Raw genomic sequence first — 12,604 nt, forward strand, 5'->3', positions numbered from 1 at the left:
AAATATTCCTCTGTAAAGATTAACTGAAGAAAACGCTACGATCCTTTACCTAGAGCTGCTAAACACCTCAATGGCAGTGCCATCCCATGCAAAAAGATCATCTTTATTGAGACGTTTGATGGCATGACACGAAGACAGCTGACAAACGGCTAAGACAGGACGGAGTGAAGGTGATAGATCAGGTGACGTCAGGAGTGAGAGTTACGCTACCTGCCCCCCAACTCACTGAAGTCCAGCGGGAGAGAGGAGAGAGGTACACAAATCAACAGAAAAAATGGAAACAATAAAGGGCTAAACCAACGGCACCTCAGAATCAAATATTCCTCTGTAAAGATACATATACATACTATCACAAAAGGCAACAGGGGGAGAGTGAGACTGCAAGACGCGATGTTACAGAACACAAAAAAAAGCCAGGAGGAATTAATTCGCTCCATGTGAGACTTCCTGTAATACTGTGTCCAACTGTTCTGCTCATAAGGCCTTACATTCTGAGCCGAGGGGGATGTTATACAAAAGGGGATGTTTTTAAAGTCACTGTGATCTGGCATTTATAAGCCATTTTATTTTAACATGATGGATTTTTGATGGATTTTCTAAGTGAATTAGAACATTCAACAGGACTTAAATGGATAGTTCAACCAAAAACTTACTCACCCTCAAGCCATCCTAGGCGTATATGACTTCCTTCTTTCAGACGAATCCAATCGGAGTTGAAAAATTGACTTTGATCTTCCAAGCTGTTAAATGGCAGTCAGCAGGTGTTGCAGTTCATCAGTCCAAAAGAAGTGAAATAAAACGCATCCATCCATAATAAAAAAGTGCCTCACATGGCTCCGGGGGTGAACAAAGGCCTCCTGTAGCGAATCGATGCGTTTTTGTAAGAAAAATATCCATATTCATAACGTAATAATCACTTTAATCTAGCTTGCGCCAACAGTTGTATACGGAAGCAGCTCTGGGAGGATGACGTAAGATGTCGGCGTTGCGCAGGAGCAAAGGAAGCAAAGTTTCCTTACTTTAGCGAAGGAAAACCAGTCTCCTCTTGGCTTATATCGAAATCCTCCAACATTCTTCGTTACAAATCCTCGTTTTGTACTTCTAATTCGTGACCGTTGTTTTGTTTTGTTCCCTTCCGCGTTCGTCACTTCTGAGCGGCGCATGCGCAACGCCGACCTCCATACATCATCCGCCCGGAGCTGCTTCCGTTTACAACAGTGAGCGCAAGCTAGATTAAAGTGATTACTACGTTTTAAATATGGTTATTTTTCTTACAAAAATGCATCGATTCGCTACAGGAGGCCTTTGTTCACCCCCGGAGCCGTGTGAGGCACTTTTTATTATGGATGGATGCGCTTTATTTCACTTTTTTTGAACTGATGCACTGCAACACCCGCTGACTGCCATTAAACAACTTGGAAGATCAAAGCCAATTTTTAATATAACTCCGACTGGATTCGTCTGAAAGAAGAAAGTCATATACACCTAGGATGCCTTGAGGGCGAGTAATTTATGGGCTAATTTTCATTTTTGGGTGAACTAACCCTTTAATTCATCAGGAATGGACTTTATTGTGAGAAGTTCTTATATGACAGGAGGGGAGAGATTCAAAAATATGATCAACTGTGTCACAAATATGCAACTCATCAATTCCATTTTTTTTTTAAATTCAGGTTCTCAACTGTGGGTTTGTGAACCTCTAGGGGTTTGTGCGATAGTGAAACAAATGCTGATGCTAAATTAAATTTAAAGGGGTCATAAAATGCATTTTCAGATCTTTATATTATGTTTCTGGAAGTTAGCTTATGCAGTTATCAAAGTTTTTGCTTTAAAAAAAAAAAAAGTTTAAGTATTTGTAAAAAATTATAATATTCCATACAATCTTTCACTGTCACAAACACATAATTTCAAGTGGAGTTACCTCTTTCAAAAACATGTAAACAGCTACTGCTCTGACTGCCAAACATCATTGTATCCACGCACAGCATGTGTGACGTGTATTTTGATGCTCATGATGGCCAGCGCTATAATATAGTCATATACTGTATGTTCGAACCACAGTCAGACTGAAATGAATCAGTGATTAATGCACAGACATATGAGTTGCCAAGAGCAAACTTCCTTGATTTGCATATGCATGTTAAGAGGGCATGTAGAGGAAAATCATGACATCACAAATGGAGTAATTTAAATTCCTGCCGTTTCAGAAAACTCATTTTAAACTGTGGAGTTTGCTTTGAGGTATGAAACTTGCATTATTTTTTTAATGTAGAGTAACATCTTATATGTGTAAATATCAATGTAATTTTGTGCTGTCAAACGATTAATCACATACAAAATAAAAGTTTTTGTTTGCATAATATATGTGTGCTTTGTGTATATTTATTATGTATATATAACATACTGTATATATATTTTGAAAATATTTACATGTATATATATATTCATATAATTTAATTATAAATACATTTATTAAATATATAAACATTTTTATGAAATATATAGACGCATGTGTGTGTATTTATATATACATAATAAATATACACAGCACACATACATGTAATATGTAAACAAATACTTTTATTTTGGATGCGTTTGACAGCACTAAAAAAAATTTAATTTGTGAAGGTGTTAAGTTAAATAAAACACTTTAATTTGGCCTTATGAGGAGTCATTACATGGCAATTAGTAAATTAGTAACAAGCATAAACAATGTTCAATGGTTTACTCACCACAGTGGCTCTCACATTTCCATTTCAGTGTCATCCAACTCACCTTTTCCCTGAGTCATCAGTCGTGCCACCTTTCCCCTGCTTATCGATGACAATCTTGTCATTCATGCCGAACTTGCACTCTGGCATTCCGCTTAGGTAGCTCTTCATCACCACACGCCCTGAGACATGTGCACTCAACACCTGACCTGCACACACATAGAAGCACAGAAAACACCACTACATGAAGTTTCAATACAAAGTAATGAATGCAGGTAAAATTCACCATGCAGTACTGTAACTCTCAGCCAGTAGAGGGCAGGAAGGCTCACCCTGCGGTGACATCAGCAAGTTCACACTTTCCAGTACATCCAGGAAGAGTTCGTTGCGGCGATATTTGATGCCCTCACGTCTCCAGCCGATCTGTCCGGTGACCTGACTGGTAATCTGAGACTGCTCCTCTTTCGTCTGAGAAGAACGCAAAGCGTAGAGTGTGAGAGAAACATGAGCACCGCCAAACAACAAGCCAGATATTTTGTATTCCAAGTTAAAAAGCTTTGTGAAAATATAAAAGTGAGGTATAGAGTGCTTTAGGGATGCTGTATTTGTAGGCCAACGAGTTAAAGGGGTCATATGACATTGCAAAAAAAGAACATTATTTTGTGTATTTGGTGGTTTAAGGTAAAAAAAAAACAAAAAACATTATTTTCCACATATCATACATTACTTTTGCTCCTCTCTGCCCCACCTTTCTAAATCGCATCGATTTTTTACAAAGCTCATTGTTCTGAAAAGCGATTGGCCAGCTATCCAGTACATTGTGATTGGACAACTCAAGCGTGTGATGGAAATGTTAAGCCCCTTGCCATATTTGGAAACACAGCATCTCCACGACATGGCAGCGGCAGTGGCAACAATACTACAGCAAGAAAAAAAAGTTACGCCTTCTTTCTTTGCGTATACATTTGGGCGGTGTTATGCAAATCTTCCCACACAGTGACGTAGATTTGTGGGGGCGTATTTGAATGAGGCATTTTAGGAAGGCATGGATTAGTCTTAACTTTTAGAAAGAATACCTCTTTGGTTTTGAGACTTTAATCTTTGCGACTTTACGGATCTTATATATGCAAGAACAGCTTGTAACACTCCAAAGACAAAGGAAAACATGAAATCGCATCATATGACCCCTTTAACATTTTAGCACGTCCAGTGTCTTGAGGTCAATTTAGAATTTTTTTTAGAATTCCTGAAATGAGGTCTTTGAAGACTATCACGATGAACAAAACATGTAAGAATTATAAATCCTTTTTAGTCAACTAATTTTCTGCAATGAGCCTAAAACATCAAAAGTCAACGGGAAAATCCTATTGGGTCTTTGTTGAGGGATGATAACTTCCAGACTGGCCTACAAAAATACATCAGCACTACAGCACTCTATGACTGTATAAGTAAAGCTGTGCTTACATGATGCTGGAAGCAGTGAGTTACAGGTCATCAGGCACGTGGTGAGCAGTGATGTAAAGAGTAAGGTGTCAGAAACATTAACACAGTTCAGTTTCCACATTCTTCATCAAAGGCTGTGCTCCATAAAATCAGATTTCAACACTTCTATTATAGGAACATTAACTGTCCATTTTCATAAAGCATTCACATATTAGAAAACCTAATGGACCAAATGCTGGTGTTTCATTCAGAACGCACCTGGCTCTTAATACCCTGTTGAGTAATGAAGGTCTTCAATGCTCCGGTCTCAGAGTTCTGGGGGTACCCAAAATCCAGGATCTCTATAGTAAGGGCAAAGAGAAAAACTATGACTGTGTGTTGAACTCATATAGCAGTGCTACAGAATCCATAAAGTCAAAACCTTGGAGTTTTGGTTCCTGTCTGTTAGTGTTGAGGTCATCTAATATACTGGTGTACTCTTAAACACGTTGACAAAACAAACTTTTAGATAGACGCATTAAAAATGAATAGCCTTTTTTTTTAACCAGAAAAAAAACAACCCCCACTTTCATAAATATTTATTTAAAAAATATATTTTTAATATATAACATTATGAAACATATAATATACAACTATATAATAAACAAGTATACATTTTAAATGTATATATTTTAGGGAGTTAAATTATAAACATTTAAAATGTTTAATATTTAGTAAAGTTATTATATTGTTTTAATTAAATGTAATTTATACATAAGATTTAAATGAAATGTAATTGTATAATATTTTTTATTAAATTATAAATGTTGTTCAAGTAAAAGACAGTTTTAAAATTATATTACACTAATGCTTATGTTTTATAGAGCTTCCCAACCATCAAATTTATTTTTAAAATGTATCATTGCACACTCTGTAAAGTGAGATTTTATATGGAAGGGATGTAAACTACAGCTTAAAAAAATTTTTTGTCAGCATCTTCAATAAAGAAAATTGTGGTAATCAATCCATGTCATTGAGTCTTAAATGTCAGGTATCACAAGGGATTCTACATTTATTGAGCATTATAATCAGTCATGGCCAAAAGTTTTGGCAGTGACAAATTGTGTTTTGCAAAGTTTGCTGCTTCAGTATTTATAGATTATTTTCCACATGTTCCACTCCTCAGGAGGAGACGGTCCTGGTGCTTGCTGGACACTCTGGGACGTCCTGAAGACTTCTTCACTGCAGTCGATCCTCTCTCCTTGAAGTTCTTGATGATCTGGTAAATGGTTCTTTCAGGTGCAATATTCTTTGTAGCAATTTCCTTGCATGTGAGGCCATTTTGATGCAAAGCGATGATGGCTGCACGTGTTTCTTTGGAGGTAACCATTGCTAACAAGAACACAATGATTGGAAGCGCTTCTTCCATCCTTTTATAGCAATCAGTCTGCTCTTACAATCTAATTAGTATGATAGTGATTTGACCTGACTAGTACTTATTCACACTTTCACATGTGCAGCTGATATGATTAGTCAATTAATGTTAGCTGGTCATTTTGTGTCAGGATCAAAAAAACAATGAAATTTGTGAAAAGTTCATTTTTTGGCCATTGAGGCTTTTAGCAATTATTTAAAATGCATCTGATCACTCTGCACAATAATCTAGAAACAATGTGAATGAACACCACAACAGCTTAAGCAGCAAACTTTGCAAAACACAAAATTTATGTCACTGCCAAAAATTTTGGCCATGACTGTAGAGCTGCTTTATAGCTGAAAGTAAATTTGTTTCATAGCTGATTAACTGTGCAACACTGACAGTTATTTTTCTGCTTATTACCGTGAAGCTGCTTTGAAACGGTCTGTATTGTATAAAGTGCTATACAAATAAATGTGAATTCACTTGTATATTAACAGCATCCATCTCAGAGAGCAGAGGAGATGTCTGTCTGTCTGTGCAGTATTTTCTTTAGGTTTTGATTTTCTCATTGACATTTCATAAAAATCAAAACCTAAAAAAACAACAGCACAAAAGTTGTGGGACTGGCTGGAACTGGAGGGAAAAGAAAACTCAACTGCAACTGTTACGTCAAGCAACAGACAGGCGGATCTCTTTTTACTTTATTAATAATTTAAGGATAATTCAGGAATGAGAAGTCCTCATACCATCGAGAAGCTCGTAGATCAACACAAAGTTGTTCTTGATGTTCTCCTCGCTGATCTTGCCGAAATAGGCAGTCATGACGTCACACATCTTATAGAGGAACTCAAACACCATGGCTGCGTTGACATTCTGCTTGGTAACGGCAGCCAGCCAGATGTTGGAGCGCTTGACGTGGAAGAAGCTGGTGCGGGCGATGTTGTTGACGGGTGAGCGTACCTGCTGGCGAGCGTGGATCACGTTCACGCGGAACGCATCCACCGCATTCCTCCTGCAGAAAGACCATCATGATGGTGTGAGATTGGTGTTGATTTATCAGAAACATAATTGTTAGATTAACCAACTAAACAGAAAAATAATAGATTATTTGCCAGAAAAAAAAACAAGAGTTAGTTGCAGCCTTATCAAACAACTGGGCTGGTAACCCAAAAACTGTTCACCTAAAATCGCTCGATAGTTCTGGTATCAAAAACTCAACACTATACCTACTCAACACCTCCATCAAACTGACACCTTGTACGTGACTGATAGAACTGCTCTATTTAAATGTGTAATATTAATTCTAAAGTGAAGTACACAAGAGATTTTTACATTTGTTTGTAATTGTTTAGCATTAGCATGTTGCCAGGCTAACCACATGATAAGCACTAAAAAAAACTTCTTCAGCAAACAAATAGTTATCACATCCAAAACTTGGGTATAAGACAAAGTCTAATGTCGGACTCTAAAAGTCTGATTTTAATTTAATTTCTGAGGGTTCATGTGCCAGCCAAGCAACTACCATTGAGATGCTGTCCTAAACCGTGTCCTATCCAGGTGCAACAAGATTCCAGTAGCAAATTTTAGATTGAAAGCAAAAATCAGAAAAGCATTTTCTCTCTCATACTGCACAGCACAAAATGCATAGGGTACTGTAAGCGACATCCTTTCAGCAACTGACAAAATGCAACTTTTGAGGCTGGTTAGGACAGAAACACGGATTAACCTGGAAGAGATCTTGAGTACACCTACAATTCCTTAAAGTGGCAATAAATCAGAAGTAGCGGCAAATCTTTTCTTCCATTCTGTGATGTACATCCATACAGTCAGTGTAACAGATTATAAAAAAAAGAAACAATGTTGAGCAAGACTTGGTTCTGTGCATTGGTTGTTGAGATGTGAGCTTGCATGGGCAGAGTTTAAGTTACTAAATGATTGGAAAATACCTGTATACATCACCAGAGAGGCATTTTTTCCCCCAGAAGATTCAAATATGACATTCTGATTTAATATTACAAGGTCAAAAAATGTTAAACATATACACAAATTAACTGTAGACAGGGAGGGCTTTAATTTCATGATGACTTTAAATGCTGTCTAAGTAGGCACCTCAGTAGGTTTTGGAACCAAGCTTATGTTTCCTTTATCACTCACTGGGTTTATATATAAAAATATATATAAAAATAATCACCATCACTTCATTTCAGCTGTCTGTTTTTACGCTACATACACTGTTTCAGCCCCTCTCGTCTTCTTCCCAGAGTTCCCTTTCCTCCAGGCATACACACTGCGACTTCATCTAATGATACAGCCCTGCATGCGTGCGTGAACACACACACACACACACACTGCGACAGTATGAGCTGGCAGTGATGTACAGACCCACTGTATCCATAGCAACCCTTCTCTGAACAGACCATCTCTGTGGTTTTAAAGGATGCCTGGATCTTCCAGAAAGGAACTTCCACGCAATCAGAGGCCTACCTTTCATTTTAAAATTCTAACAGTGATCTAAAATAGATCTTCATTGTATTCCACACTCCCGTTTCTCTTTACATGCTGGCTGAAGATGAAGATGGAACTGGGTCACACATAAAAAGCAGGTGGGTCACAACATTTGACTGCTTTTATTCCTACAGAATCAAATGAAACAAACGGATCTGACAGGGTGAATAAAGAAGGAAAAGAAATGTGGAAAAGGAAGCACATCAGGAAAAATCTATATGCATGAACATGAAGGACATGTTGATGTTATAACCTAGATCTACTTCCTGTTGAAGCAATCAAAGTCCAACTTCTCCACAACCTCACATTTCCCTGACTTACCCGATGTCATCACGGTAGACACGGGAGATCAGCACCTCGCCCTTGTGGTTGTAGATGAAGAGTCCTCCGATCATGGTGGTGGTCTCACTCAGTGTTCACGGGCCATGCTGGAAAACTGAATAAAGAGGTGGAGCCAAGCTGTAAGTCACTGGATGGGGAACTCATTAAAAAATAAGGACAAAGACTTTAAATTGTATGTACACTAGTGTCGGGCGACAAGCTCAACTGTCATCCTGTCATCAGTCTGTGAGATCGCCGATGCACAATATTATCGTGCTAATTTATTTAATTATTTACTTAGTTTCTTTGCCAGAACGTGAACCATGTTTTTAAAAACAACCTTACACAACTGGGAAATGTGTTACATTTGGAAGAACTGAGATTTATATTAAAAGATACATTTTCATCAAGATCTGGAAACCAGTAAGACTGTTCTTACAGGCAGACTGAATATATTGGATTACATCTCTTTTTATCAAACTGTCTGAATATACACTATTTGGATAGCTGTTGTTGCCGTCCATAATGATAAAAGATTGTATATTAATACTCTGTTGCTCATGTACAACATTCCTGATTTTAAAGCACTTGAAGTAACCTTTAACTCCTTTTTTTTGTGTGTGTGGGGGGAGTTCTAATATAAAGCTTTAACCCTATAAAGTCTACTGCATTATATTTGATAAGCCTTCTAAATAGTCAACATGATCAAAACTTTGATGAAAACTGTTGTACACAATGTATTACCATCCTTCAGTCAACTGAGTGATAGTTTATACTTTTTTAGCAAGTAAAATGCCTTTTATTATAAACTGTAAAAATGTCCACCTTCAGGTCATGATTTACATGTCTTTTTGCTGTGAAATCTTTAATGATATTTAAAAGCAAGAATAGCTTTATATTGTTGGTAATATTTCAAGATAAACACTTACTACACTGAAGCAACTTAGGTTTACTTGATTATCCATAATTGTGTTTTTAAATAAAAAATCATGTTAAAAAATATGATCATCGGGCTTTTGAGGAAAGTTTATTTGTTCATCCCTCAATCATCATTGTATCGCACTGTTTTGGTTCCACAATAAAAAAAAACAGATTTAATTATAAAATTAAGCATTTAAATATTATCTTACTAAAACATTATTGGGAGATAGAGTGACAAGTGAAATCTACAAGCCGTATAAATATCAGCATTTTTAAAGGGGTCATATGATGCTTTTTTAAAGATCATTATTTGGTGTAACAGAATATGTTGACATGCTTTAATGTTCAAAAAACACATTATTTTTCAAATACTGTACATTATTGTAGGTCCTCTATGCCCCGCCTCTCTCAAACACTTCGTTTTCTACAAAGTCCCTCCTTCCGACAAGCGCAGTCTGCTCTGATTGGCCAGCTGACCCAGTGCATTGTGATTGGCCGAACACCACAAGCACGCGTCGGAAATGTAACGCCCCTTACCATAATCGCGAGCTTCAGCTTTCAAAATAAATATCAAGACAGTTAATGCTGCGGTTAGTTTTACCATCAGTTCAAGACCGAAAGGGCAACAGAGTCGCGTGACAGACACAGTGATGAAGCTGGTATGTGTTTGCAGTACACAAGCCACGGTTAAGACAGCTGACTCCTGTGATGTGAGCAACCGCTAATGATAGAGAAGGGTAGTGGGAGGCCGGGGGAGAGATGAGCTCTCGTGCCTCCGTTGGTAAAAAGATTTGCCAATCACCATCGAGTGTTCACTGTCAGCGCTGAGGAGTGTTGAGAAAAGAAACCTAGCAAGGGAGGCTTGATATTAGTTTGAACGTCTGCCGCTGCGCTGATAATGTACCAAGTACTTATGATGAGTAGCGATATTGAATATTTGACCCTCTTTTTTTTTTTTTTTTTTAGAAATAGCCTTTGTGCACAGCCAGCCTTGTACTCTTCTAGGTCGTCCATAAAATGCGTTGCACAAATTCGAACATCTGGGTTGTGCTGTTCTGTTGTAAATAAATCTTAACCAATGATTCCTAATTGCATCTACTTCCGGAAGACCAAATAAAGTGCTTTTGCTTTCGCACTGAAACACACAGCGTCTCCCTGACATGCTGCATCAACACTAACTGCGGTTACTGAAACCATGCCGCCTTTCTTCGCGTGAACATTTGGGCGGCGTTATGCAAATCTTCCCACATAGTGAGGTAGACATGTGGGGGCGTGTTAGAACGAGCCGTTTTAGGGGGCGTGGCTGACTCTTAACTTTTATAAAGAATATCTCTTTGGATTTGAGACTTTAGTCTTTGCAACTTTACAGATCTTCTTTATGCACCAAGAGCTTGTAACACTCCAAAGAGAAAGAAAAAACTGAAATCACATCATATGACCCCTTTAATGATTATTTCATGTCAGGTTTTACATTCCCGTGACTGACACACACCTCTCTGAATGACAGGAACAGAACAGCTTATGTAATTCTAAATCTTATGCAGGTGTAAGTAACCTCTGCAATGAATTATGAGTGAAATTATTATTAATACACAGTCAGTCTACATAGCCTGCCCACTCGACAACATAACAATAAACCCCGTCACAACAGTTCCAGCGCCCTATGAATATATTTGTATATTCATAAGAACATGATGACTATTATGATGAGGATGATGACATTTCTGCGCTCTACAGCATCCATCATGGCCGCTGATGGAAAACCAGAAGAGTTCACACAGCAATTCTGTCCCGGATTTGATAACATTTCGATTTCTTAATGGTTTTTATTTTTCGTGATTCTCTGCCGCATCCGTCATGTCCCACTGCGACTGTCCATCTCGCCTCACAACCACTAATACATTTAAATACATGCTGTTTGCTTTCTATATCGTCGTCTCAATAGAACAGATTTGATTATTTAATTTAAAATACATGTCCGAGATGGACCGAAATTGTTGACGGTAACGTTAAAGGTAACGTTATGTGCCGCTAGCCGCAGCTTTTTCCATTCAAATGCAAAGACATCACGATTTTAAGCGTATTAAATGATGTTTTCTTTAATTATCGGCTCCCAAATACTCTATGTTATTCATTTAACACATTTCCATCAGCGACTCTAACGTAAAACACCCGCGTCCGGCTGGTTAGCTGGTCAAGCTAACTAACTAGCCCACCGACCCGACGGTGGATTCCCTCACTCACCTCTGTGTGTCAGTCTCCGTGTCCCCCGGACCGGCTCAGCAGAGGCAGCGGTGTCCGCGTCTGACCGAAGCTCGGCGTTATTCCGGGTATTCGGTGTTTTAGGCTGCGGTCACCGTTCACTCGTGAATCCAAGATGTCGCCGCCGCTCCCTCTGCAGCCGTCAGCTGACACGCACGCACGCACGCGCGCACAGCACACATGTTTGGTTCACGACTCAGACTCCATCGGCTTTCAGCAGAAGTGCTGTTATTTGCTAAACTCAGCTTGGTTTGCCAACCTCCGCAGAAGAAAATAAGGCCATTTAGATAAAAGAGACACTTTGCATGTGTCATTTGAGATGTAGGTAAGCCTTTAGTAGCAGATAGATAACAAACAAAAAGCTACACAGTCACAGACCGTGCTTTTATCTACGTGTTTAAGTAAAGAATAAAAATTTAAAAAAAGAGAGTACACTGTCATGATATTTCTTATCAATTAAATTGCATTTTAATTGTCAAATTAAACGTTTTACATTTTAAATCATTTAATAAAGTAGGCGTACACTTATTTTGATGTGTTAACATAAAGAACACATTGTGCTTGATTATAATTTTAACTGTAGTTTGTTACCCAATATTTTAGTTTTTACTTTACATTAATTACATTTATTATATCTTAAATGTACTAAATTCCAATGTAGAAATATATATATTACACATAAAAATGTTTCATGTAATTGTAAATAACGCAATTAAGTCTAAAAACTTTACATTCAGTGTATTATTTTAAAGTATATAATTGTTTTCTATAATAAATTAGCCTATCTTTTTTAAAGTATGCTAAAGTGTGACTGTCATACAGCTTCATTTTCTCAAAATGCATAAAATGTTCATGTCATAGTAAAGTGTTACACACCATCAGTGGTGTAATGTACGGTGGCCGAGAAGTGCAAAACAAATCACAATTCTGAAAACAAAATAACAAATTACATACGCAAATGCAAGTCTAAGAAACAAAAGAACAAGTCAGAAAACACAATGACAAATTCGAAAACAAAATAACAAGTCAGAAAACACAACGA

The 12,604-nt window shown here is 37.7% G+C and overlaps 1 protein-coding gene across 1 annotated transcript; it reads right to left on the reverse strand.

Moving 5' to 3' along the window:
- Positions 1-49: 49 nt before the first annotated feature.
- Positions 50-11,773, reverse strand: ap2m1b (adaptor related protein complex 2 subunit mu 1b). The gene is made up of 8 exons (XM_016261877.1): positions 11,545-11,773; positions 8,380-8,494; positions 6,300-6,565; positions 4,413-4,495; positions 4,176-4,181; positions 3,044-3,179; positions 2,776-2,920; positions 50-225 (listed from the first exon to the last, which is right to left on the reverse strand). Exons 2-8 carry the CDS (start codon positions 8,451-8,453, stop codon positions 207-209), a joined length of 729 nt encoding a protein of 242 aa, XP_016117363.1. The 5' UTR covers positions 8,454-8,494; positions 11,545-11,773; the 3' UTR covers positions 50-206.
- Between the last annotated feature and the right edge of the window lie 831 nt (positions 11,774-12,604).

This window comes from Sinocyclocheilus grahami, unplaced genomic scaffold (assembly GCF_001515645.1).
Source record: "Sinocyclocheilus grahami isolate Dianchi unplaced genomic scaffold, SAMN03320097.WGS_v1.1 scaffold31.1, whole genome shotgun sequence".
Taxonomy (NCBI): Eukaryota; Metazoa; Chordata; class Actinopteri; order Cypriniformes; family Cyprinidae; genus Sinocyclocheilus; species Sinocyclocheilus grahami.